Here is a 21,726-nt window from a genome sequence, read left to right on the forward strand (position 1 = left end):
ACAAATGTTCTTCTTTTGAGAAATGTCATGAATATTTGTAAATATACACACATAAATTTCTTTTTTTTTTGTATATATATAGTTTCACAATTCACTCCTACTTATAGTGCTGATTTAGCACAATATTAATATTACAAATTATGATTAATACCTTGGTATTCTCCATTGAAAATCACACATTATCTACATGTCAAACCAGAACAAAATATTAGAAACCTAGATTATTTACATATATCCAGGTAATATTGTTGAGTTTTATTGACAATATATATAGAGCATGATATGAATTTTGAATACCCCATTGCATTTGTTTGTAGGTCTGTATCGTATACAGTAAATGGATTTTACAAACATCATGTTACCGTGGTAGCAGAGGTCGTTGCCGTGTCATTGGAACTTTCCACAGAAGAACTGGTTCTCTACCCCTCCTATGGCATGCCTGCGGAAGCTGGTGAGAACACACTACCAATATTTGTTAAATCTATGTAAAATCCTCCAAAAGGAACCGCCTATATAATAAAACTTTGCAAGTTGAAATTTGAAATATTTGTACATTGGCTCCAGTAAACACTAAGTTTCTTCTGTAGGCCTGAGAGGAGTGATCACGTTGAAGAACACCCTGAACTACCCTGCAGAGTTCACCTGGGCTCCGAACCTGGGAGAAAAAGGGACAGCTTTCTCCATCAGACCTGCCACTGGTAAGACAAGAAAAAATATCAAATTAATATTGAGTTCTTCAGGCCAAAAATATATGATATTGCAATTGATAATTAATTTTGAATTATTTGTAAAGGGGAATAACTCATATCCTTAGAATTATAAAAATGATGTATTCCCCCTTTTCAATATGGCAATAAAATTAATCAGTGTGGCAGCATTTGATACAATGCAGCAATGCCTGAGAAACAAAACTTAAATCAATTTTTATAAGTGTAAGTTTTTTTTCATTACATCATTTACTGTTTGTCTGTAGAATGAACAGCTTTTCATCGATGTCTGGTTTTGTTTACAGGGACAGTGGACGCCTACAAGGATTTGGACTGTGAGGTGGTGTGGCACCCCTCCTACCTGGCCCCCGAGGATGGGTCCTTCTCCCTGATGATCCACGGGGGACCCACCCTCCAGCTTCAATGCCGGGCAGAGGTACTGACCACACTCATATTATCTTAAAGTCATTTTGCCTGTTCTTTTAAAACAAATATTTTATTAATTGCTTGAATATCAGGCACCTTGCAAAAATTGTGAAAAAAATTCTAAGTACCTTAAAATTATCCTGTATTGTTTGAAGAATTTGATAGCAACCCCCTTTTCCCACCGAACCTTCACCCCTAAACTAATGTTATAAAATTTAGAAGAAAAAACCTTTAAACAATATTTAAATAATTGTTGTTTTCTGTTTGTCAGCTGGGAAACACGAGTGTTCAGTTTGTGGAGAGGAGAGTGATGTTTGGTCAGACACCAATCAACATCACCACCACCAGGACAGCTCTACTGGCCAACACAGGACAGACACACGCCTACTTCCAGGTAAGTAGACAACTAGGATAAAGGAACGCATCAACACATTAACGTGGATAGGTTAGATTAATAGTGTTAAGTCATCCAGTCTGGTTGAATGTACCTGATTATTTTCTTAGAGGCAAAAACACATGCTCTAATTATTAAGTTAAAAGGTAATTTGTTGAAGTAAGTATTGTGTGTATGAGAAAGAAGGTTTTACAATAAGTTTCTAAAAAAGCGCCACAATAATTTACAAAAAAAAATTATTATTATTTGCATGAAAGTGAACAGTTACATGGGGGGTTTGTGTGCAATTAAATTAATCAACGAAAACAAAATAGTGATCAATGAATGATGTAATTTTTTTCACAAATGAATTGAATAGGTTCTGGACCCTAACCCCTTCCCTGGACTGGCAGTGAGCCCCATCCATGGGGTGGTGCCTGTGGGAGGACATGCAGAACTGAAGGTCCAGTTGACCCCCAGTGCTATTCTGAAGTTTGACACCAAGATACAGGTGGCCATTAAAGGAGGCAAAACTCTGGAGCTAAGAATGGGTGGCAATGTGGAACCACCTACTGTGGATATTGATGTGGTAAGGATTCAGTGAAAAAATGGATATCAATTGACAAAAGTTTTGAAATAATGTACTGATTGTGCATATATAAAGTGACCAGAGTATTGACTAAATATCCTAAAATTACTAATATTATGCTCTAAGCAGATAATTATTTAAGATGATTTGGATCATAAAGATTTACAAATTATTTAAAATTGTCTCTTTCCGCAGGCTACATTTGATTTCAATGGTGTGTACTGTGGATCTGGGTCCACCATCACCTTCAAACTGAGAAATCAGGTAAGAGTTACTGCCCTTAATGATTCTCATCTCTTGATCACAGATGAAATATTTTTTCCTTGTTTATTGACGTTCTCTCTTCGTAACACCTGAAACAGTTTTTAAAAAATGCTTCCGTTAGCTTCCAAAATTAACAATTAGAGACCATAAGAATTTTATTTGTCTGGTCATTTGACAATGCAATTGCAATGATTCATAAAAATATCTTGCTCTTTAAAAATTTCATTCCTTAGAAAAAATTTCCAAAGAAATATGTTCATAAGTCATAATCTTTCATTGTTTGTACTCAATCAGGCTGTGACAAAGAGTAAGCTTGAGTTTGATCTGACGAGATTCCGGGACTTCACTCTCAATTTTCCCGGCTACCAGACACAGGACGACTACAGCTACCAGCTGCTGAACCCTGGGATGTTTACCGTTACCATGGCACCAGAGGAAACTATTGAGGGCGAGCTGATCTTTATGCCTACAGAGGTAACAGAATATTGCGATTTTACTCAAGAAGGCAATTTTCCTTTCTTTAAAAGTATTCTATAGACAAAATATGCTTCCCTTTTTAAAACCTTATTCATAAAAGTAAAAAAAAATTATATTAAGCAATTTCTTCATTGAAGACCTACAGAAATTTTATTTAGGAAAGAATTAGTTTCAGATGCAGGATAGTTGCAAAAAGTCATATTGGTGTTCTTGGATTTAACATAACTTTTACAAAAGAATATTCATACAGATCAACTGACTGACTGAGATTGGGGCACCTTAAGGATGTTACTGATGGACTAACCTTTTGTTTTTAGGTGGCAGCCTATGACTTTGTGATGCCAGTCATCATCAATCAGATCGGTGCCCCCTCCCCGGCCCCCACCCCCTTCCCCCCGACTCCAGCCCCCTCCAATAAGAACAGTCTGCAACATATCATTAATCCCCGCCCACAACCCCCACAAGTTGCCACCCCACGCAAGCATGTGATCGCCACGGCACTGAGACAACCTCTCCAGCTGTCGAACAATAAAATTGAGTTTTCTCTTCCGTCGACATTTGAAGATCCTACTGCATCAACAGGCATGGGCGTTACTAAGGTAATTTCTTGTAATGTTTGAAAAAAAAAATTGTTTGTTACTTTAAAATCACATTTGAATAGAAGTTTCCTAACAGATTTTTTAAATTTTTATTTTGTGTCACTTTGACTGCAATGTTTTGTTTCATTCAAAATTTTGAATACCTATATGTTGATGATATGTATTTTATTCCACTTTTTTTGTTTTCACTTTAGTTCAGTTTTCACTTTTATAGAAATATTTTTTAAAAATTATTATCAGTAGTCTTCTATAAATTTTATGTTTTTGATTACAGTTTAAAATGATTGAGGTAATTAGATATGCCAGCTGTATGCAATTCTATGCTTCCCAGATCTCTTTCATTGGGCTATCATGCATACATATGTATATTGTCTTCTGTATATTCAAAGTGTATCATATTTTTTTCTTCACTTATAATTGAAGTCACAAACTGGAGCTTTTGTATACATTTATGTTTTCGATATTTCTTTTTGGAATTTTTAATGATTTATTTAGACTTACCTTAATCATTGTTTTTGTAATGTTGAAGCTGCATGATTTTCTCTCTTTACTTAAAAAAATATCCTTATTTAAAAATCAATATGAAAGCTTCGGTTTTTGTATTCAGTTACAAACAACATATATTATGGATGGTGACGGTATGATTTTATTTTACTGCAGTTATTTTCTTTGGGTTGTATATATCACAACAATACCTCATTCCTCAACGAAACTTGCTACCAGAATATAATTAAATAAGTTATCATATTTCCTCATTTGTTTTCACAAGAATCAAACATTTTTTACTTCAGTCCCTTATATTACTCTAGGAAACAGGTGGTCTACTTTCTATTTAATTTTCCTCATTGAAAATTAGGTTCAGTAAACCTTTTCTAGATTTGATACCCATTTAGCCTTTACATTTTTTTGGCTAGTTGGATTTTTATCAAGATATCTTTGCATGCTATCAGTTTCCTTAAACATATATTTCAGGTCAAAATTTTTCCTTTCAGATTTTAATATAGGCAGTGATAAGTCAAAAATAAAATGAAAACATTTGAAAAAAAAATGCAATAACTCAGGGCTCATAAAGTTTTCTCATTTTAATTTGACAATTGACAATTTTATAGTTCTACTTGTACTTACCCCTGGTATATTATTTTGATTTTCTGTATATTCAAATATTTATTTCGCCTTGTTATAGATTTACAAGATAACAAATTTAAAGTCTAAAAATATAAATTATTTTGTGTTTTGTCTTTTGATGATTTATATATTATTAAAGATGCATGTGAACAGGAAATAATAAATATATCTTGGTTAGAGATAAAACTTAATGAATATAATGACATTGTTTTCTATTTTATTCAGGGTACAATTTTGGTCAACAACAGTGACAAACCCTTAAAATGGATGTTTAATCTGTCAGAGAAATGTGAGGCCCTAGATGAGGGGATCTTTAAGTTTACACACCCCTCTGGGGTCCCCTTTGTAGTGATGAGTGGAGAGGAAAGCAAAGGAATTGAAGGAACCCTGGAACCTGGGAAAACCCAGCAGATCTCTGTAATCTTCTGTCCAAGTATGTATTCCAAATTCTAATACAACACAATATCATACACAATTATCATTGAAGCTGTCATATGTTTCAGGGTTATTTTGGCATCAAACAATTTTGGTGAATTTTATTTACAAAGGAATTTTGAAATTTATTAGCACTTTAAATTTGGAGAGATTCTTCTTCATTATATTTTAATGTAATAGATTTTGAAACTTCTTTTTTTTGGCGTATTAATTAAATTCCTCAAAAAAGCCAATTTTTGAGAATTTTATTAATCCTAGTTAAAAAATAGTTTTAACTGCTCATGAACTGGTAAATTACCAAATTAACAGTATTTTGATGAGTATGCAAACTGGAACGCACATTTTCATAAGAAATCAGTACCGGTAGATTACCCTATACATTTATCTGTCATTGAACTTAATATCTTTGTCTGTTTTCTACAGAAAAACCAGGAAAACACGAGTGTGTGATCCCGATCTACATCAATGATGACACTCAGAAGCCCTACCAGTACCTGCAGGTGGTCGGAGAAATGAAGTCGCCCCGGATCTGGTTTGACCCCCTCGCCATAGTGATGACCCCTGTTCCTCTTCTGACAGAAGTCTGCACAGAGTTTACTGTCCTGGCTTCTCAGTACACTAAGTGAGTACAACCAAAGACCTTAACAGGAATTGGGTATTTTTGACATATAAGTATTGGTTCATAATACTATTTATGTACTTATTTAAAAAGCTTTAAACATTAATCTTTTCTTTATGAAATTTTCAATGGGTCAAGAGATCATATTGTATACTGTAGATTCCTTATTTTACGCGAGTACTTAATTCCGCGATTCAATAATTTACCAACAAATCGCGAGAACATAAAATCGCGAATGCCGAAATTTTATCGTAGTTTCATGTAGTTTTCATGTGTCCCAAAATTAAAAGCGAGATTCTAGAATTCGCGAGACGGGCTTCTCGCGATTTTACGCGGATATTAATTCCTCGTGTTTAATTAGGAATTTACAGTATAACCTCATTATGTTCATCACTATAGCTTATAATTGATTGATGTATTATATGATTTATTACCGGCATATATCGTAAGCTAATACACGGCATATATAGTAAGCTAATACACGGCATATATCGTAAGCTAATACACGGCATATATCGTAAGCTAATACACGGCATATATCGTAAGCTAATACACGGCATATATCGTAAGCTAATACACGGCATATATCGTAAGCTAATACACGGCATATATCGTAAGCTAATACACGGCATATATCGTAAGCTTATACACGGCATATATCGTAAGCTAATACACGGCATATATCGTAAGCTAATACACGGCTTATATTGTAAGCTAATACACGGCTTATATCGTAAGCTAATACACGGCATATATCGTAAGCTAATACACGGCTTATATCGTAAGCTTATAAGCTTATATCGTAAGCTTATACACGGCATATATCGTAAGCTAATACACGGCTTATATCGTAAGCTAATACACGGCTTATATCGTAAGCTAATACACGGCATATATCATAAGCTAATACACGGCATATATCGTAAGCTAATACACGGCATATATCGTAAGCTAATACACTGCATATATCGTAAGCTAATACACGGCTTATATCGTAAGCTTATAAGCTTATATCGTAAGCTAATACACGGCATATATCGTAAGCTAATACACGGCATATATCGTAAGCTAATACACGACATATATAGTAAGCTAATACACTTCATGAAATTTGTTATTGTGAAGTGTCATATTTAAACCACGTACTACAGAACATTACTGCTCTCCTGATGATAATGTGTTGAACAATTATATTAAATTGTGCATAAATTTTGATTGATCGAATGATAATTCCGGTCTTGATAATTAACAAACATTGACATTGACCTTTCAAACAGGGCCTCCAACATCACGGTGGAAGTTCCTGAGGTGGAGAGTGAGGACGGGAGCATCATCACCCCCCTCACTGTCAGCTGGCCCGAGGGATCAAGTAAGGCCTCACACTGCTCTCATACAGTCAACACTGTTTAGGCCAATACCCATCTTTATTTTCTCAGGCTATAAACTTCAAAAATACTATGCATTAGGCAGATATTTTATATTTAAAGAAAGATTTGCAAAGGGGAATAACTCAATTTTCACACTTTTTCTTAATTTTTGAAATACGAATGATGTAATGGTGCCTGAGAAACTTAACATTTGACATAACCATGATAAAACTTTATCATTATCTTGAACAATCATTGTTTTTGTTAGAGAATATGGAAAAAATAGAAAGTAGTAAATATTATCATAATTGCAAAACATGTTATAATCAGTATCATTTGATAAAGAACAATTAATTCTGAGCAACAAACACACATTTTTGATTAGTTTTTATGTCCGGTTTTGACTTGATCTTTATATCTATTACAGGTGTGATCAAGCCGTGTAATGGAGATGACGGACAGATTGAGCCATGCGCTTTGTCCTGTAGGATTGTCTTCTCCAGCCCCAAACCTGTCTCCTTCTGCCAGCCTGTCAATTTCATTGACGACAGTGGTACAATGTAAGTCATTATGGGATTCATAATTTTAATTACAGTAAAAGTACCATCACAATGCTATGAGTGAATAACCCTGCAGTTAAATTTGAATTTTTTTTTTGATATATCCTTTCATATATTATCACTTACATTGTATTGATATTTATTAAGGAAACAGCAAAACTTTCCGATTTGATTATCTTTATATTTGGGTAAATGTTAAGTTTTTCTTTCTGTTTTTCGCAGCTTTAAGCTGATGGTGACAGCAACGGCTGACAATTGTCTGTTGACCTGTTACCCATTCCTAGCTCTCCATAGAACCGACTACCAAATTGTGTGTGAACAGGTAAATAATCAAAGTATTGAAAGTATTCAATGTAACTACCCAGTATGACACAATCAAAATATGGAAGTTGGAATTATGACACATAAGATAAAATAAGAGTCCTGAAAGTATTTAATGAAACTATAACAAGATCATAGTAATTGGGAGTGTTTACCGTCATTGTAAAGCATTTGGACTTGTGGTAAATTAAAGTACTAAATTTACCAAGTATATGTGTGAATAAATCAAAACAATGAAGTAATGAAAATTCAACTTACAATCTTAATTAACTGTGTAAAATGAAATTGGTATAAAGCATTCAAGATTGTAACTCTGTGAATGAATATTTCAGGGTGCATCCCCAAAAGGCAGAAAAGTCGTAATGGCCAAAGACAACCAGAATGGTGGGGAGGCCGTTTTTATTCCCTGTGCCTCGCCCCAGCACACTAGCCGACCTTCAACCAGTGCAACAAGTTCAAACTTTCAGATATCGTCCTCTAGCTATGAGTCTTCTGCGAGTGTAACAGGTATGATACAGAAAATGTTAAGATTGAAAGATGAAATATATTGTGTGGATACTTCTTTATCAGTTTTGTGAGTATTTTTCAGTCATTTAATTTTCTAACATCATATCCCTCCTTTGTTTAGATTCAACAGATGAGAGCACTCCACTGAACCGTGAAGGAGCCATGAATAAGCCTCCATCTGGATCAGAACACAATGTCAGTCGAGGTCAAATGGACCTAGCCTCAAGGTCACTGGGATCAGCCATGTTCCCTGATGAGGACACAGAGGAGGGGATATTTCACATGGAGGTTCTGTTGGCAGTCCAGCGGTGGTTCTCCTCTCAGGGATGGCCTGGGGGACAATTCCCCATCATCATACCCCACTCTCTGCGCTGGTGAGCACAGACAATGTGTTCATGCTGTAAATTTTGAAAAACCTTATAAAGATGTAAATCTAAATATCTTCAGTCATTCTCAATGCACTGTATATACTTTGCATAAGTGGTACATTTTTGAAACTGGAACGCTCGTAATACTGAAGAACTGAGATATAACTTAAATTGGAAATGATAAGCAACAGGGAAGAGCATATAATATTGGCATAAAGATGATCTTGATAACAGCAGCAGTGGCAGCTTAATTTCTTCCTCATCCAAATTATAGACGTAGAGCTATGCTTTTTCTTGACATGAATTTATCTCAGAATTCAATTCAATCTTTTTTTTTCAGTGGTATAAGCAGGAAACCGATCAATGACGACTCCCCAAAGGCCGCCAAGGCCGGGAGCTGGGACACCAACAACCTGAAGAAGGAGTTCAAGACCATCTATGACATGATCAGTAACCTGAGTGGCCGCCCCGTCCCTGGGATCCCCATCAACTCGCCCCTCCCCTCGGACCCCATAGAGAGGGTCAAGCAGATCTACTGGCAACACGCTACACTTCTGACCTTTTTGAGGTAAAATGTTTGTCAAAATCATAGCTTTTCAAAAAGATGTACAGCATCTTTAGCCATTGCAGTATTATTTTTATATCATGCATGCTATTTTATACAAGTATGATAATTATAATAAATGTTTCATGGTAACAAAAATTAAGATCCTCAAGGATTCATTTATCTTCCCTAATTTTGTGTGTCTCATATTTCAAACATTTTAAAGTTTGTTTTTAACATGGCCTGAAGAAAAGCTTGGCAACATATGTGTTATATGATCTTGAATTTTCTTGTTGAATCTGACGAAAAATACCATAAAAAATTTTGTTCAAATTGCAGATGCCAGGGAGCTTGTGTAGCCTCCGTCAAGCCCGAGTACCTCCTGGAGCCACGGGATTACCACCTCTGGAAACAGATGCAGAAGCAACTGAAGCTAGAACTGGCAAAACAAGGGGAAGAAAATCAGGCCAACAAGATGGAGGAAGAAGAAGAGCTCGAGGAGGACGTGTTTGAGGCGGTGTCTAAACGCTCCTGGACCGACGTCCTATTACAGCTCCTCAAGGTAAAGGATGGAGCTGTGTTACATATCAGCATCACACTGTGGAATCATTAGAATTCAGGGCGGCTGAATTTTAGTCTATTTTATTGGTACCCCTCACCTTCAAATTCATATCCCCAAATAAATTCTTGTCATAGTCTTTATTCTATATACATGCAAGTGTGTCCATAAAGTTATATCTCTATGAAGCTTTGAAAGATTGACAATACAGAAAAAACGTATGATGTATGGTATTCCTTTTGCAGACCCTTATTTTAGCCAAGGTGACCCCCCGCTCCCTGAAGAACACCCCCTCACCGGACAAGAACATTGACCTGCCCAGCATTAACCAGGACCCCCTGAGCTCCAACATCTACAGTGTGGGAGAGAGGATCATCCTCTCCTGGCTCAACCATCACTACGAGACTTACAGGGAAAGAATCTGGACAGGATGTTCAAAAGGTTTGTAATTTGTTTGATAATATAGAACTAAAAAAATAGGTATATTCCTTTTTTGAAAAGAATAGTCCCCACGGATGTTAAAAAAAAAGAAAGAAGACAAACCAACAAATTTCGATGTGATGTTCAATAGGGTTACTTAGATATTTCATAATGTAGAACAAAAAACTTATTTATGTTCATTTTTTAAGGGAAAAAATAAAAAAAATTGTTTTGAAACTTTCTACTATTTGAAGATTGGCAGGAAATTCTCTTCTATAAAATAAATCACTTTTGCTCATTCTTTAAAATATGAGCAGATAGGGATCGATACTTTGTCATTTTTGGAAAACAGTCATAATTTCGGACATATTCCATGGTTGATATACTTATTTCTTACGGGTGTATTTTTTTTCCTAGGTGGTGTACCTCCCTCCAGGTGGATCGTCAACTACGACTTTGATCTGTTGGATGGCCTGGTCATTGGAGCTGTGTTAGGGGCACATATGCCATTCCTGGTGGGTGAAATGTTGTTAATTCCTATACTTAAACGCGAGGAATTAATATCGGCTTATAATTGAAAGAAGCATCCCTCAGAGATTTTTAAATATTGCTTTTATTATTCTGTCAGTTTTGAAATTTTAAAAATCACAATAACTCAGCACTTGCAAATTTATATTCTCGTGATTTTGATATAAAAAGGTGGAATCACAAAATTATGTACTTGCTTAAAATAATCAACTTGCACACAGAAAAATATTTCATTGAAAATTTTATAAATCCAGTTTAAAACGCCTAATAGTATGATGTATTTTTATTTTTATTTACATAGATAAAGACCCACCTTCAGGATATGTACACTCACCCCTCTACTGCTGAACAATGTCTCCACAACGCCCTCAAAATCGTCAACGCCATGAGATACGTAGGCGTCGACTATGATATTCAGGTATTTAGAGACAACTTTACTTCTGTAACCACATCCTTATGAATCAAATCTCAATGTTAATAATTTTCCTTTCTCTAGGTAGCCATTATAAAAATTTTAATGTTTACTAAAGGTTTAGAATTTTAGTTCTAACCAAAGAACATTTCTGCTGCTGCCAGTTTATTCCCTATAGTTCTCATGATACCTTTGCCAATGTTTGCTTGTAAACATTATTTACATCATGTTTTACTTGCAGGCCATAGACATCACAGATCCGAACCCCATCGCTCTGCTGATGCTGTGTGTTCACCTCTATCAGAAGATCCCACAGTTCCTGCCAAAAGCAACAGTCGAGTTTTCTGGTCGCCTCCACACCACAGTCTGTAGACAGGTACAGTACTCTCCACAAGTTGTCAAGTCCACAGATCGGGCTGTGAGGGTCATAAGAAATAGAAAATCTGCAGGTCATTTTTGAGGTCTCAATGTTCATTTCTCCTTTCACTCCAGGTTAAACTTAGTAACCCAAGCGGCAAACCTTTACAATACCAAGTTCTGGTGGCGGGCCACGATGCCAGGGATTTCTGTGTCCCCAAGGGTGACCAGGTGACTATACCCCCCAAGTCTACCCTCCACCTGAACGTGGAGTTCACGAGCCGCTTCCTAAGGCCCGCTGAGGCCATTCTCGTGCTCGTCGGTAGAAGGCATGGATCTGCAGTTGGTTCAACTTTGACCTTTAACCTTCGAACTCAGATTGACAACATCACTCCAAAGGTATGTGCATTTTTTCAACTATGTTTTTTTCTTCTCTTTGTATTATCATCATTTTTTGTTGCTTGGTATTTGAAGTGTTGGATTTGTAACCGGGGAAGTTTTAATTTTCATGAATCATATCCTTTATAACCAAGAAATGCAGTTAAGGGGGTGGTTATTGTATTTTTAAGGGTGATGAATGTAAACTTGTTTCAGTGGCCAGTATAATTGCTTGCTTTTTCCATGCCTTATTTATGATTTTAGTTTTGCAATCATCTCTTACATGTTGTTTTGTTTCCAGCATTTACATAAGTCTCAGGTACATGTATACATATTTGCACAATTTATCCAGTTTGTGCTAACATCAATGATCCACTCTTCTCTAGCTTGAAAAAAAAAAATCTAATATTTTAAGTTCCTAGTGCTGGAATATTATAAGGGTTCAATGTATTTCGCAAAAAAGGTATATTCTATCCCACTACCCCCAGTGCTTTGTTGAATTACTGTAGATGTGTGCTGACCAATTTAAGAGAACTATTCTTACCCTACAGATGAGAGAATAACTTATTATACTAAAAAATATTGCCCTCCAATCCCATCACTTAATGAAACATTAAAATCCCATGATGTTCTGTAACATGTAATTGATCTTTCATTATTTAGAATTAACTATACCTAGCAAATTTACAAAGGTCGAACCATTATCCCTACATTAATGGCATGATATGATGTAATTGATCTTTCATTATTTAGAATAAACTATACCTAGCAAATTTACAAAGGTTGAACCATTATCCCTACATTAATGGCATGATATGATGAAAACTTATCAATTTCTTAACACAATATTAATGATACCTGATAAATGTCCCACACATATTATTAAATTATTAAGGATATTGCAATTAGTACAAGTAAACGATACATTCTTAAATGTTTATACATGTATAATGTACTGTTAGATGTTAAAAAATGTTTTAAAATAAGAGATCATCTTGAAATGGAAGGGCACCTTGCTTGTTATATCTTTCACATCCATTATTGAAGTTTCATACAAACATGTACACACACAAACAATGCACTCATTCATCAATTGTTAATTCATGTCAACACTTTCATAGAGTATTCACACATAAGGATTGTGTTCATCAATTGTTAATTCACATCAAACTTTTCATACAGTATACCCATAAACATTGTGTCCATCATTTGTTTTATTAACAACATTCATAATCAATTTTTGTTAACCATTAACAAACAGTGAAATAATGTGTTTATTGATTTTAATATGAATTTTTTGGAGTAGTCAAATTAGGTAGATTAAACCTTGTACAAACAAAACAAATCCTATAGTATATTGAACCTGAAGTAGTAGCTTTATAATCACCTTCTGTATGCCTTAAATATTTTTCAATCATTTGACAAATGAGAGAAAACAGACTTTTAACTCATCTTTCCTCCATTGCAGCATGTCATCAAAACAGAGTCTCCTTGCTATGAATTGGAGAGGATTCCCCTGAAGATCACGAACCCGTTTGATGAGGGTGGGGAGTTCCGTGTAGTGTTAGTAGAGGCCAGTGCAGACCTTCTGGATCCGAACAAGCCTGCCAACCTGATGAAACCGAAGGAGAAGAGGCGCAGAAAGATTAGGGCCAGGGTGGACCATGGAATCAAGCGGCCAGAAACACCGCCAACTCCCCCACCACCGAGACAAGAGGACTCCTTCTTTAAGAAAGATGGTACGTCTGGTTTTAAGTTATTCAATTTTCCCCCCGAAAGGATACGACAAATAAAAAGGTGGGGGGGGGAGGATAATTAAAATATACCCATATGGATGCAAAATGAATTAGTTGTGGTATACTCATATGTATCAAATATATCAAGTAAGCTATAATGGCAGGTGTTAAGTAATTCTACCAGCTTTTAAAAAGAGACTCGTCATGTTTTTCCATTCATTTTTGTTCCTTCTTTCTCCAGAACCTCCATTAATGAGTGCGTTCTACAGCCCAGTAGCAAGTCTGTATTTGGAAGCGCATGACTCAGCTAACATAGAAATTCATTTTCTGCCCTTCAACATTGGAGAACGCCAGTGCTCCATCATCTTCCTAAATGAGACAATTGGAGAGTTTCTGTACTCCATTGAGGCCACCGCCACTCTACCACTACCGTCAGAAGTACCATTTGTCCGCACACCACATAGTGTCCGCATCACTAGTGCCGCTGCCGCAGGTTTGAAAATTTTTATTTATTTTCATTTGAGTTTCAGCAATTTTGGCAGTCTTTACTCACTGGATTAACATGTTCAAGACATGCTATATATTATTTACAAGGTTAAATTTACTTGTATCACATTTGCCTTGGAAATAAAATATGATTTTGGGCGGAAGTCACAGTGGAGGTCAAGTTGGTGGTCACTTAAATCTTGTATAAAATCTAGAACTATAACCCATTTTAAATTGACCTGCTTTCCAATTTGCCATAAAATGTGAGGGAATAATGAGAACCCCATCAACTATGCCACAAATAAACTTTTAAGACAAGAGTGCATTAGTTCTTTTTAACCCCCCAGGTACTGGGCGTGGCCTGTTTGGAGGAGATGACAGGGTGGTTTACTGGAAGTGTGAGTCAGGGCAGACCCTGAAGGAGAGCATCCATGTACCAATCACAAACAAGGCCAAAGAGCGAGCCCTGCTCATGGCTGCTCAGCAGGTAAAGCCAATCACAGTCTATTGAAATACTGTAAACACACTGTAAACATATTGTAGACATATCATACATGTATTTAGTGTGTGTATAATATTTGGCAGAAATTGATTTTTCAACAGATATGTGTAGACATTATTTAGCGCAATGGAAATTTCTTTATTCTTACACATTACAATTGGCAATATGCATGTACTTGATTTAGTAGAAGCCATGTTCTGCCAAAAATTGCTAAATTGAAGATTTACCACCAAATTTTTTATGTTTATAGAACTTGCAATGCAAAAACACAGTATCTATTGAAATGAGTTTAATCTACATGTTTCATGCTTAATTGTTGTTCAAAATATGATGCATAATAAAATAGTACAAAAGATAACTTTGTTTTTACAGCGCATGTCAGATAAAGAGCTACACCGTCGACTGGTTACCGGAACCATCAACACTTGTAGCGTGACGGCCAAAACTGTCACCATGCTCTCCACCAACGCTCAGAAGAGTATCACTCAGGCCAAGGTATGGCTATTGTTTGAAAAACGTTACTGTTAATTCGTAATTAAATGGGAGAAATTAATTTTGCGAGAAGCACACCTTACAGATTTTAAAATCTTGCTTTTTTTCCCTGAAAATATGTTAACTAGTATATAAAAACTATGAAAAACTCCCACGTGTGCGATTTTATATTTTTGCAAAATGGCAGAATTAAGTGAAGTCTACAGTGTGGCAGCAAAATGATAAAGGGAGAAGTTGTGAAATATGAGTTAATAAGAATTTGTTGAATATTGTAATGTAGACAATATGAAAGGTGACTATTGATCCATTTAATTCATCAACAAAAGTTGTGTTCTTAGCAAAATGCAATTACCAGTAATGGTTCTACGTACGGCCTGACGATGAGCCAAACACTTAGTGAATAGCAGTTGCTTTTGTATATTTGCAATGAATAGGTCTCAAATCATCCAAACCTCTTGCACATAAAGCAATCTCCCTACTAATGAGCCACTGCAGTGTTAAACAATAAATTTGTATGTGATACCGTATTGTGAATTGTGATGATACATGCTATCTTTCCTCTTTTTTGTAGACCAAATCCCCTCAAGGTTATACCTACAAGGTGAAATGGGACTCTGAGTTTTACAAGCTTCCCGAAAAGATTGTTGTTCCTCCCCCTCTACAGAGGTCTAGCAGTGCCCCAGTCTCCAACAACGGTATATAAAGTCTGACTTCTGTGAAATCACTGAAATTCATGGAATTCATTGATACCTGATCTCATCCAAGAATTTACATCCGCAACAAATTTTGAAACTCAATTTTTGTTCATTCATGAAATTATGTACCCACAAACCTGTTAAAAAAAAACCTGGCAATTCGCAAATTTAAATGATTCCACAGTATTTCTTGAAAATCACATTTCTACCAGAAAAGAAGTAATATTGACAGGTGTTTACTGGTAGTTTAACAATGGTTGATTGTATAATTTTGTCTGGTTTTGCAGGTAAAGATTCCTGTGTTGAGTTGCCTATACAATTCACAGCCAAGGATCCAGGGCACTACCCCTGTCAGATAGAGTTATGTGCCCCTGATGACGTGCGTGTTTACAAGGTGGAGTGCACGGTTAATCCAGAGGGCAGCACTGCAGAGCTGGAATTTAAGGCTCCTGTCCATCAGTCGGTCACACAGGAAATTCCCATTGTAAGTTTACTGGAACCTTCAAATTGCCTTAAAATGAGATTTTTTCAAAATGCACATTCAAAAGGATTTATAATTTGACATAAAAAGATACTTAACAAACCTTTGATAAGAATCATAACTGATAATCCAAGAATTAATGATAATAATGGCAAAAAAACCATTTCACTGAGAAAAAAGAGATCATCAGTGCTCCATATACCAGATTATTGGATTAATTAATGATCCGATTGTTAATCCACAGGCCAACATGACCAACCATGACTGGCCACTAAGAGCTGCCATTCAGGGCCCTGGCTTCTTTGGACCTCCTATGGTTCTGGCCAAGGCATACAACACCACTAAGTATCCGCTGGTGTTCAAGCCCCAGAATGAGACCATTGTCCAGGTAAGATCCAATATAAACAGGGTTTTTTTCCAGAAAAATTACTTTATATTATTAATAAAGATTAATTTTTTTGTTGGATCCAATATAACTTACAAGTTTTGAAAATGAAATTATTTAACGTTAAAAATGGGGCTATAGTCTTTAGGCTAACCAGAATTGATACGAAATAAACTAGTCCTGTGTCTTTTGTATCTGCAGGGAAAACTGGTTCTCTCCAACACAGAGGATGGGACGGACCATGTATTCCACCTGTGTGGTAAACCCCAGAAACCTTTAGCTCTGGACCATGTGGTCATTAGGTGTGAGGCCAAAAAGGGGTAAGTCTGTCTGCTCTGTTTCTCTCTGTCTTTCTCTCTGTCTCTCTCTCTCTCTCTCTCTCAGAACAAACAATATTGATCATTTAAACTAAAGCAGACTTATTTTTTATTCTTTATAATTACAGAGTCCAACACATTCTGTCTGTTCCTAATGTGACAAAGAAGAAGCTATGTTACAAGGTAGGATATTAAGTGAAGACCAAGGGAGTGGTACTGATTGCAGTACAGCTGGTATTTGTATGTAACTATGTATATATCTTGATCTATGTTGTAGGTGGAATCTGACTTCTCCTTTGTGAGTGGTAACAATTCCCTGACCGTTTTACCAGGACAGACCGGGACCTATGGCATGGACATCACCCCCAGCAGGAGGGGTGTGTACAAAGGACTCATTGCATTCATCGCCAGCAAGAACCCTGTCGTGTGAGTATATCTGTATTTATGTTACTTTACTGAAGGAATGGGAGTGACAATAGGATGGAGGTTAAGTCTGCAATTGAACAGAAATCATCTAACTTATTCTTAAATACCCCTAATTCTTCCTATTAATTATCTCAGTTTTCTTTTGGATGATGTAAATATATATATTACAATTACTGGGAGGTTAATACATGTATTATGATTATAGCAAGGTTGACATTGTGATGACATTGAAGTTGATATTATGATTACATTGAGGTTGATATTACAATTACAGTGAGGTTGATATTATGATTACATTGAGGTTGATATTGTGATTACATTGAGGTTGATATTACGATTACAGTGAGGTTGACAGTGATGGTGATGAAATCCCCGATGAGGAGGATGAGGAGAGCAGAAAGTACTATGGTTACAGGGTGTGGTACTCCCTGGAGATCCACGTCAAGCCCAGTCCACCTGAGAGGATCATGGCTGTCGAGTGCTGTTGCCAGGTAAGGGACTGTCATGAATTGTATTAGATTTATGAGTTTTATTTTCAACAGAAGTGTTCAATTTTTGAACACATGTAATATGTTGGAACACTGGTCAGACTTTGTTTAATTTTTTATTCAATATATCAAATTCATATTTGCTGATTTGATAAGTGTGTTTGGTGTTCAAATCTGTGACACCTTTTTCTGACTTTGCAGAAGAAGGCAGTGCTGGAAGTCATTGTGAGAAACCCGACCCCTGAGGATATCACGCTGGAGGTCACCATTGAGGGGCGTGACCTTAAGGGCAAGGATTCCATTACACTGAAGGCTGGGGAGAAAGATGTGTACACTCTGACATATGCCCCTGCAGTTGTAGGAAAACACAGAGGAAGGTAGGGAGATAAAATTAATCTGTGCATCTTCTCTTCAAAAGGCTTAAAAGATTACTATATTTTCCCAGATACATATGATAACATACCTCAAACAAACAATTGTACAAGGCTTGAAATAAACAAGCTTGACATTGATATTGTCACATGTTTGTATATAATATTATGTGCAAGTGTAATCATGTGTTGTTTTATTAAAAATCATCACAAAATAACCTGATTTATGATTTTGTCTTTCAGTTTGATATTTTACCATAAGAGTGTTGGAGAGTTTTGGTATGATCTCCGACTGAAGGCAGACCCTCCACCCCCCACCACTCTGCCTCACATGGAGTGTGACCTCGGAAGGTAAAATATATATGTATATTTCAAGGTCTTCAAAAGTCAACTAAAAATCTTGATTACAAATACCAGGTATTTTGTTTAAATCCTTAGAGTTAAATATCAAATGCAATTTGATATTTTTGAAATTGAACATATCTTTCTGATTTATAATTTAGATGGACAAAGCAGATAATAGTACTTAGCAACCCTACTGATGAATTACTCGAACTGACACCAACTATTTCCAACTCCAATAACTTCTCCCTGGAGCGAGATAATGAGCGGCCCCTTGTGCTTAGGCCTCATTCTGAGATTGAGGTTCCCATACATTTTATGCCCTCTACATTAGGTCAAGGTGACCATTTGGCCAAGGTCATCTTCCACAGTGAACAGGTAAATATACATAGCAGATGATTGTACCTGATGAGTTGGCTTATTGAATACTGGTAATCATAAATATCTTAGCAGGATTCAAAATTGCTTATGCATTACTCTTTATATTTGGATTATCAGCTTGGGGAGTGGGTGTTTGTGGCCTCAGGGACAGGTTTGTTACCCCAGCCCCAGGAACCAGTCAGTGTGTACACAGAGGCGGGCTCCAACACCACCATGATCATCCCCTTCCGAAACCCCATGGACCATGCCGTCTTAGTGGACGTCTCCTTGAAAGGTCAGTGCCACTGTTGTCTGCAGGATCTTAACAAAACGGAATGACTTAAATAATTTTAATGGAAATAATATAATACATGTAGCTTAATAGCTACAGAGACAGAGAGAGAGAGAGAGAGAGAGAGAGGGAGAGAGAGAGAGAGAGAGAGAGTTATTCAATAAATAAAATCGATTGGCATCCTAAGTTACTAATATCAATGTTTTACTCTTGTAGACACTAGTATCGCCATGGAGCAGATACTAAACAGTTACCCAACTCCTGATGCAGCCTTCTGCCTCCTACTGAAACAGAACAGCACTATCAGGGTGGGTCCCAAGTCCACCCTGGATATCCCTGTCTGCTTCGCTCCCACAGAGATGACAAAGTATGAGGCTCTGTGCTCAGTCATTGTGAGAAAGGAAGATGGCAGCAGATGGCAGTATGCTCCAAAAGACAGCGAGGGGTAATTGAAGTTTTGCTAACAGTTTAAAAACTTTTAATTAAAAAAAAAAAGATTGATACTTTTTGTATATTAAGTAAGACACTGAGACATATATTGTTTTAAGATTTTGATCATGATCTTGCTTTTCAAATTCCAATTTAATTTGAATTTTAGATACCAGTTGTCAGTCACAGGAAATGAAGGAATAAAGGAAATAAGATGGCTGTATCCAATCCAGGGAATTCCAGAGTCCAAGCCCATCAAGGATTCGCTGGGGGCTGTGGTGGAATGTAAAGCCCGTGACAGACTGGAAGAGAGGCTAGAGGTCACCTTGTCTGGAGTGGCCCCCTCATCCTCTGGACCCCACAAGTCTGTCCTGACCCGCTCCATTACCCCCAAAGGAAGCAGTACCAACATCTCCGACGGAATCGTTGTGGGAGAAAGTAAGAGACACTGCCTTAAAAGTAGTAAATAAGAGGCACTGCCTAAACAAGAAGAAATACTTAGTTGTAAACTTACCCCACTATTACCCAAAATTATCAAATTGCTCAACTCTGTCCTCAACTCAAATCCATAAAAAAAGTGCATAAATTTGAGGTCAAAACTCAGACTTCGGGCTAAGTATTGACCTGAGGAAAGTTGGTGGCAGTGGGGCCTCCTGATATTGCTTGCTGATTCACACATTGACATTAGCTGGTGTCTTATTAATTTAATTTTCTTGTTATTTCCAGCACTAGCTACAGCCAATGAGTTTGAGTATGAGTTGAACTTCGGTGATCGGGATTCCCAGGAAAACCTCCAGAACTCGGTGGCCCTGACGCTTGTACGAGCGCGCAGAGAAGAGGTGTCTGGACTAGTAGTGCTGGTCTTTAATGTGGTGTTTGCTCCTTTCAAAGCAATGAGGTAAGACATCAAAGCTTCATTATTCTAATAAAAGAAAAAATTCAGAAATGTGGCATAAAAATTTTTCATGACCTTGCTTGTTATGTGTTATAAATTATGACTGATTCATTATTCATAAGGGATGTTGAATTTGATTGGGTAAGAGGTACTCATGAAAACTCTACAAAAAACTAAGCCCTGACATATATTAAAAATATTTTAGAATGTTAAAAATGATATTTTGTGCATGGATACATTTACTTATTGCAGTCATAATGTGGAATTGGTGGTAAGAGCTGCCACAGGTGGTTTGTGGCGTTTCCCTGTGAAGTTTGTGGCAGCAGAACCGCCTGTAGATGACACCATCACAATTGAAGCCACCGGACTTAACAAAGAATCCAGTGTTGGTTTCCGACTTACAAGTCAATCTAAGTAAGTCTAAGATATTGAGTGTGTTTGTAACTAAAGAATTTATGACCAGTATTCCTGTACAATTGATTTTTGAAATATTGATACTCCTGTACATTAATTAAGAAGGACTTAATGAATGTTTGTGTTTTCCTTTATTTGTTATGTTATATTTGATAGAAATTGGGTTTTTGAAAAGAAATTTACCAGATTTTGATAAAACAAGACTTTATTTCGACACTCAGGAAGAATAAATTGGGTTTTTAAAATGAAATTTAATAGTTCATGTATTTAATAAAACAAGCCTTTATTTCAACACTCAAACAATGTTCAAGTCAGTTATGTATAACACTTGGAAATCAATTATTGATTCCCTTCTCCTTTGCAGGCACCCTGTGATGTACAATGCATACTTTGGTGCCGGGAGTGACCCTGAGTTCACTGTCACCCCCCAGACAGGGGAACTCCTGCCCCAGGGAACCAATGGAACCCTACTGGCCATCAAATTCAAACCATCATTGTATGGCAAGATCTATATGGCTAAACTTGTCATTCAGGTAAGATTTATTTCTTCATATTTTAATGGAAGAAGCTTTTATTTTACCTTGATTTTAATAGGGCTTGATGATTATTATTAGGCCATCTTTAGACTATTCTAACTTCTTAGAAAAATGAATATTTTATATTTGTTGGTAATTCATGAT

The 21,726-nt window shown here is 36.4% G+C and overlaps 1 protein-coding gene across 3 annotated transcripts in view; it reads left to right on the forward strand.

Moving 5' to 3' along the window:
- Positions 1-21,726, forward strand: part of LOC128183541 (cilia and flagella-associated protein 47-like) — a 29,169-nt gene that overhangs the window by 6,255 nt on the left and 1,188 nt on the right. The window contains exons 16-59 of one of the 3 annotated variants that reach the window (XM_052852593.1): positions 318-451; positions 588-698; positions 1,013-1,143; positions 1,405-1,527; positions 1,886-2,095; positions 2,291-2,359; positions 2,654-2,833; positions 3,154-3,435; positions 3,710-3,724; positions 4,786-4,993; positions 5,419-5,617; positions 6,892-6,983; positions 7,409-7,541; positions 7,764-7,863; positions 8,195-8,369; positions 8,491-8,743; positions 9,078-9,305; positions 9,621-9,843; positions 10,086-10,281; positions 10,678-10,775; positions 11,090-11,206; positions 11,442-11,576; positions 11,693-11,956; positions 12,237-12,254; positions 13,404-13,674; positions 13,913-14,164; positions 14,505-14,644; positions 15,032-15,154; positions 15,723-15,846; positions 16,134-16,330; positions 16,572-16,715; positions 16,914-17,032; positions 17,158-17,212; positions 17,307-17,455; positions 17,799-17,946; positions 18,145-18,320; positions 18,558-18,665; positions 18,818-19,034; positions 19,155-19,311; positions 19,525-19,753; positions 19,907-20,175; positions 20,464-20,635; positions 20,885-21,046; positions 21,411-21,579. In XM_052852593.1, coding sequence (XP_052708553.1) covers positions 318-451; positions 588-698; positions 1,013-1,143; positions 1,405-1,527; positions 1,886-2,095; positions 2,291-2,359; positions 2,654-2,833; positions 3,154-3,435; positions 3,710-3,724; positions 4,786-4,993; positions 5,419-5,617; positions 6,892-6,983; positions 7,409-7,541; positions 7,764-7,863; positions 8,195-8,369; positions 8,491-8,743; positions 9,078-9,305; positions 9,621-9,843; positions 10,086-10,281; positions 10,678-10,775; positions 11,090-11,206; positions 11,442-11,576; positions 11,693-11,956; positions 12,237-12,254; positions 13,404-13,674; positions 13,913-14,164; positions 14,505-14,644; positions 15,032-15,154; positions 15,723-15,846; positions 16,134-16,330; positions 16,572-16,715; positions 16,914-17,032; positions 17,158-17,212; positions 17,307-17,455; positions 17,799-17,946; positions 18,145-18,320; positions 18,558-18,665; positions 18,818-19,034; positions 19,155-19,311; positions 19,525-19,753; positions 19,907-20,175; positions 20,464-20,635; positions 20,885-21,046; positions 21,411-21,579 — 7,075 coding nt within the window. The remainder of the gene's footprint in view (positions 1-317; positions 452-587; positions 699-1,012; positions 1,144-1,404; positions 1,528-1,885; positions 2,096-2,290; positions 2,360-2,653; positions 2,834-3,153; positions 3,436-3,709; positions 3,725-4,785; positions 4,994-5,418; positions 5,618-6,891; positions 6,984-7,408; positions 7,542-7,763; positions 7,864-8,194; positions 8,370-8,490; positions 8,744-9,077; positions 9,306-9,620; positions 9,844-10,085; positions 10,282-10,677; positions 10,776-11,089; positions 11,207-11,441; positions 11,577-11,692; positions 11,957-12,236; positions 12,255-13,403; positions 13,675-13,912; positions 14,165-14,504; positions 14,645-15,031; positions 15,155-15,722; positions 15,847-16,133; positions 16,331-16,571; positions 16,716-16,913; positions 17,033-17,157; positions 17,213-17,306; positions 17,456-17,798; positions 17,947-18,144; positions 18,321-18,557; positions 18,666-18,817; positions 19,035-19,154; positions 19,312-19,524; positions 19,754-19,906; positions 20,176-20,463; positions 20,636-20,884; positions 21,047-21,410; positions 21,580-21,726) is intronic. The other 2 variants (XM_052852595.1, XM_052852594.1) reach the window with 2 other exon arrangements.

The sequence above is a fragment of the Crassostrea angulata genome, chromosome 5 (genome assembly GCF_025612915.1).
Source record: "Crassostrea angulata isolate pt1a10 chromosome 5, ASM2561291v2, whole genome shotgun sequence".
Taxonomy (NCBI): domain Eukaryota; kingdom Metazoa; phylum Mollusca; class Bivalvia; order Ostreida; family Ostreidae; genus Magallana; species Magallana angulata.